Here is a 3480-nt window from a genome sequence, read left to right as displayed (position 1 = left end):
TCAACTTTGACTTGTAAAAAAGAATATGACGCATGGAGCCCTTTTTTTTTTACTTCGCTCCTAATAGAGGAGTGTTCTCGGCACTTCCGGGCAAAGACAAATGAATATACGGTATTTCTACGTTGCCATTAACGAACACACTTTAGGCTTATTTGTCGAGAACTATAATGTAACATGGACGATTAAGACCTCGCGTGATAAAAATTTAGCAACTTTGTCACCGATGATTATTCCGTTCGATTATTATCATTTTAACTTTGTTTTGTTTGTTTAAGCTAAATCTCGAACATCTTCAGCTAACGATCTCTTCAAAGAAAAAAACTTGCACAACTTATAAGAGGAAACACATCGCGGCCCTCTTTCAGCAAGGCAATGTAAATAAATTCAGTTGTAGCTCGACTAGACTTTGTAGATAAGAAATTTCATATTTTAGACCTAAAAAGTAAAGAAATCTCGTGATTTGACCTCCTATGTAAAAAATATCTAACATTAGACTTTTCGCCATTTTTTGGACAAAAATGTCCCTGAAATCAATATAATTCTCTCAAGTCATCTTAAATCATTCAAACAATCTTAAATCATCGCAAACCATCTTACAACCTTAAGTCATCACAAACCATCTTAAACCATCACAAGCCGTCTTAGAATATAGTTTGTGATGGTTTAAGATGGTATAACACAGTTTGAGATGGTTTACGATGCTTAAAAAATAACTTAAAAGAATTTTATTTATTTCAGGGGTATTTTTATCCGACTAATAGCCAAAGGTCCGGTTTTAGATATTTTTTACATAAGAGATCCAATTACGATATTTCTTTACTTTTAGAGCAACTTTAATGATCAAGTCAATACCATTTTGGCGTCATCTGCCCCCTATGATTCTCTAGCTACATCAATTTAAGCAAGAAACTCCCCTAATGGTAAGCTAATACTCTTCTTTGCTTAAGGGGATTTCACGTATCAACATCATCCAATAACGACCCAACAAGTTTTCATTTGGCACACAATTTTTTTAGAGCTGATTAGCTCTATAAAGCCAATTTGCTCTACAAAGTAAATAGCTTAAATGTAAAACAAAGGTGAAGTTACTTGTTCATAAACGTCAGTGCGTCCAGTCTCTATTGAGCTATATCTTTAACAGAACACATCATCATCATCAACAAAAGGAAAACACCGGAACAAAATTCAACTCGACTGTGGCTCTGTTCAGCCAGCAGAACTCAACCCAAATGACTTCACGATGGTACTGACCGTTTCAGCAAAAGATTTGGAGGTTATCTTTTTACCTGGCACGTGAAACGGGTTCGAAACCGCATCTACATAAGCAGCATGGAATCTCCGGAAAAACTACGTCATTCAGAAAGAAAGAAAGAAAAAAAGAAGGCAAAATGAATAAATGTCAAGTCTCACTACAAACTTTCTTTATGTATCAGGCCTGTAGTTATGTACAACAGCACCAAAAAAAAATCGATCAGATAGGAATTTGGTTGCGGAAATGCATGAAGATAACTTGAGACCTTGAAGCTCTTTTTATGCGATGGTTACAGCTAATATGATGGTAACTTAAACATATCGCTTCCAGAAATTTAAGTTGTATATTAGGAACACAAGACTACCAGATGGGAAGCGATTGTGGTTACAACATGAAAATAAAAAATTCTACGGTTTCATAAGAGCCTCCTCTTACTTATCATACCTTTTCTTTGGTAATGCTCGTCTTATTTAATATCAAAGCAACTGGTCAAAAGTAACAAAAAAAAACACTATAGATTCATATGCTGAATGCTGTGATCCTGATCATGAATCGCATCCTTATCAAACTTTCAACTACATGGATTAGAAAAAAATTTCTTTTTATACCAAGCTAACCCAAAAGAATTCGTAATTCATATTCACAAGTTTCCAGTACATTAACTAGAGCCTACAATAAGTTTTTATGCAATCAAAACAATGTAATCACTAGCAACATAAAAAACTCACATTCCTAACATCGGCGTCTCTGACATCTAAATCTGTTGTCACCAAAATGAACTTCACCTTTGTGTTGGTTAAGTAGCCATACCTAAGACACAAAATCGACTAACTATCAAATTTAGATCCACATCAAGGGATGGAAAATAAACAAATGAAGGGAAGCTTACACTTTGTAATTTTCAGTTGGATATAGGAGACCCAAAAACGTCTCGTTCAATGTGGGTCCAGATTTTTTGGGATTGTTCACTAAACCCACGTAAAAGATATTTCACAAAACTGTACATACATGTATATAAAAACTAAAATAAAAGGCAAGCATTGCAGACATTCTATACAGTCATGTAGAGGTATAAGAGAAACCAAAGCAATGAGATCATTTCTTTCAATTTCAATCATAACAAGATCTTCAATTCTGAAATAAAAAGAGCCAAACCTATAATTTCATACACATATATAAAAGCAAACATTGCAAAATTCCTATATAGTAGCTACCGGTTTAAGAGAAAGCAAAGCAATGAGATCATTTCTTTCAATTTCAATCATAACAAGATCTTCAATTCTGAAATAAAAAGAGCAAAACCCCTAACTTCATACAGATATATAAAAGCAAACATTGCAAAATTCCAATATACTAGCTGATGGTGTAAGAGAAAGCAAAGCAATGAGATCATTTCTTTCAATTTCGATCTGCAATTCTGAAACAAATTAGCTAAAACCTACAACCTCAATTCCAAAGCCAAATATATAGGCCCAAACGAAATTACCTCGCTCGTCGACGACATCAAGAGAGCAATGAACGATGTGATGAAGCTTCAAGGCGTCATCGGAGTCCGTGAAGCTCTGGATGTATAGCGGATTGTTCTGTGCAAAAAAAATAAAAATAAATAATAAACCGTTCGATTTCGTCGAAACAAGATCTCAAAAGTTTTAAGTTACCGTTTTTTTTTTAATCCTTGCATGGATTGCTAGATTGGAATTGACCAAAGAAAACATTTACGAACTTGCGAGGGATTACCTGATGACCAACGACAGCAACGCAGACGATCATCTTCTTCTCCTCCTTCGATTATCAGTTCAGTAAAAATCTCGAGGAAGGCTTTTGATTCAGAATTTCAGAGGAGCTAGTTTTATTTATTTATTTTTTTTTTTTAAGGAATCAGAGGAGCGAGTTGACGGAACTGTTTGTGTACTCGCTCAGGATGGACTAGAAAAACGACGGCGAAGAAATTGTCGTTAGTAGATCTGGATTCTGGACATTGAAGGTCATTTTACAGGCAAAATGAGACATGTTCGAGTGACGAGTTTAATCTTTAATTTAAAAAAATGTCGAGTGAGTTTGGACATTTCGTTTAATTAAAATGACGAAATTATATTATAAAATTAATAATTGTGTTATAAATTTGGATAAATTATATTATTGCCCCCTCAACTCTATGGTGTATAATGATTTACCCCATAATAAATGAAAACGTGCATCAGAGGACCTGAAATCTTACAATATAACGA

At 34.3% G+C, this 3480-nt stretch overlaps 1 protein-coding gene across 1 annotated transcript; it reads right to left on the bottom strand.

Moving 5' to 3' along the window:
• Nucleotides 1-918: 918 nt before the first annotated feature.
• LOC149389562 (SNARE-like superfamily protein) lies at nucleotides 919-3244 on the bottom strand. Its single transcript, XM_089621781.1, has 5 exons — nucleotides 2990-3244; nucleotides 2739-2835; nucleotides 2142-2220; nucleotides 1981-2062; nucleotides 919-1347 (listed from the first exon to the last, which is right to left on the bottom strand). The coding sequence occupies exons 1-5, from the start codon at nucleotides 3020-3022 to the stop codon at nucleotides 1207-1209; spliced, it is 432 nt and encodes a 143-aa protein (XP_089477907.1). The 5' UTR covers nucleotides 3023-3244; the 3' UTR covers nucleotides 919-1206.
• Between the last annotated feature and the right edge of the window lie 236 nt (nucleotides 3245-3480).

The sequence above is a fragment of the Urtica dioica genome, chromosome 8 (assembly GCF_054948205.1).
Source record: "Urtica dioica subsp. dioica isolate 48M chromosome 8, U.dioica_male_clone48M_v1_H2, whole genome shotgun sequence".
Lineage (NCBI taxonomy): Eukaryota > Viridiplantae > Streptophyta > Magnoliopsida > Rosales > Urticaceae > Urtica > Urtica dioica.
Note: the sequence above shows the minus strand (reverse complement) of the source record. Positions and strands in the feature narration are given on the sequence as shown.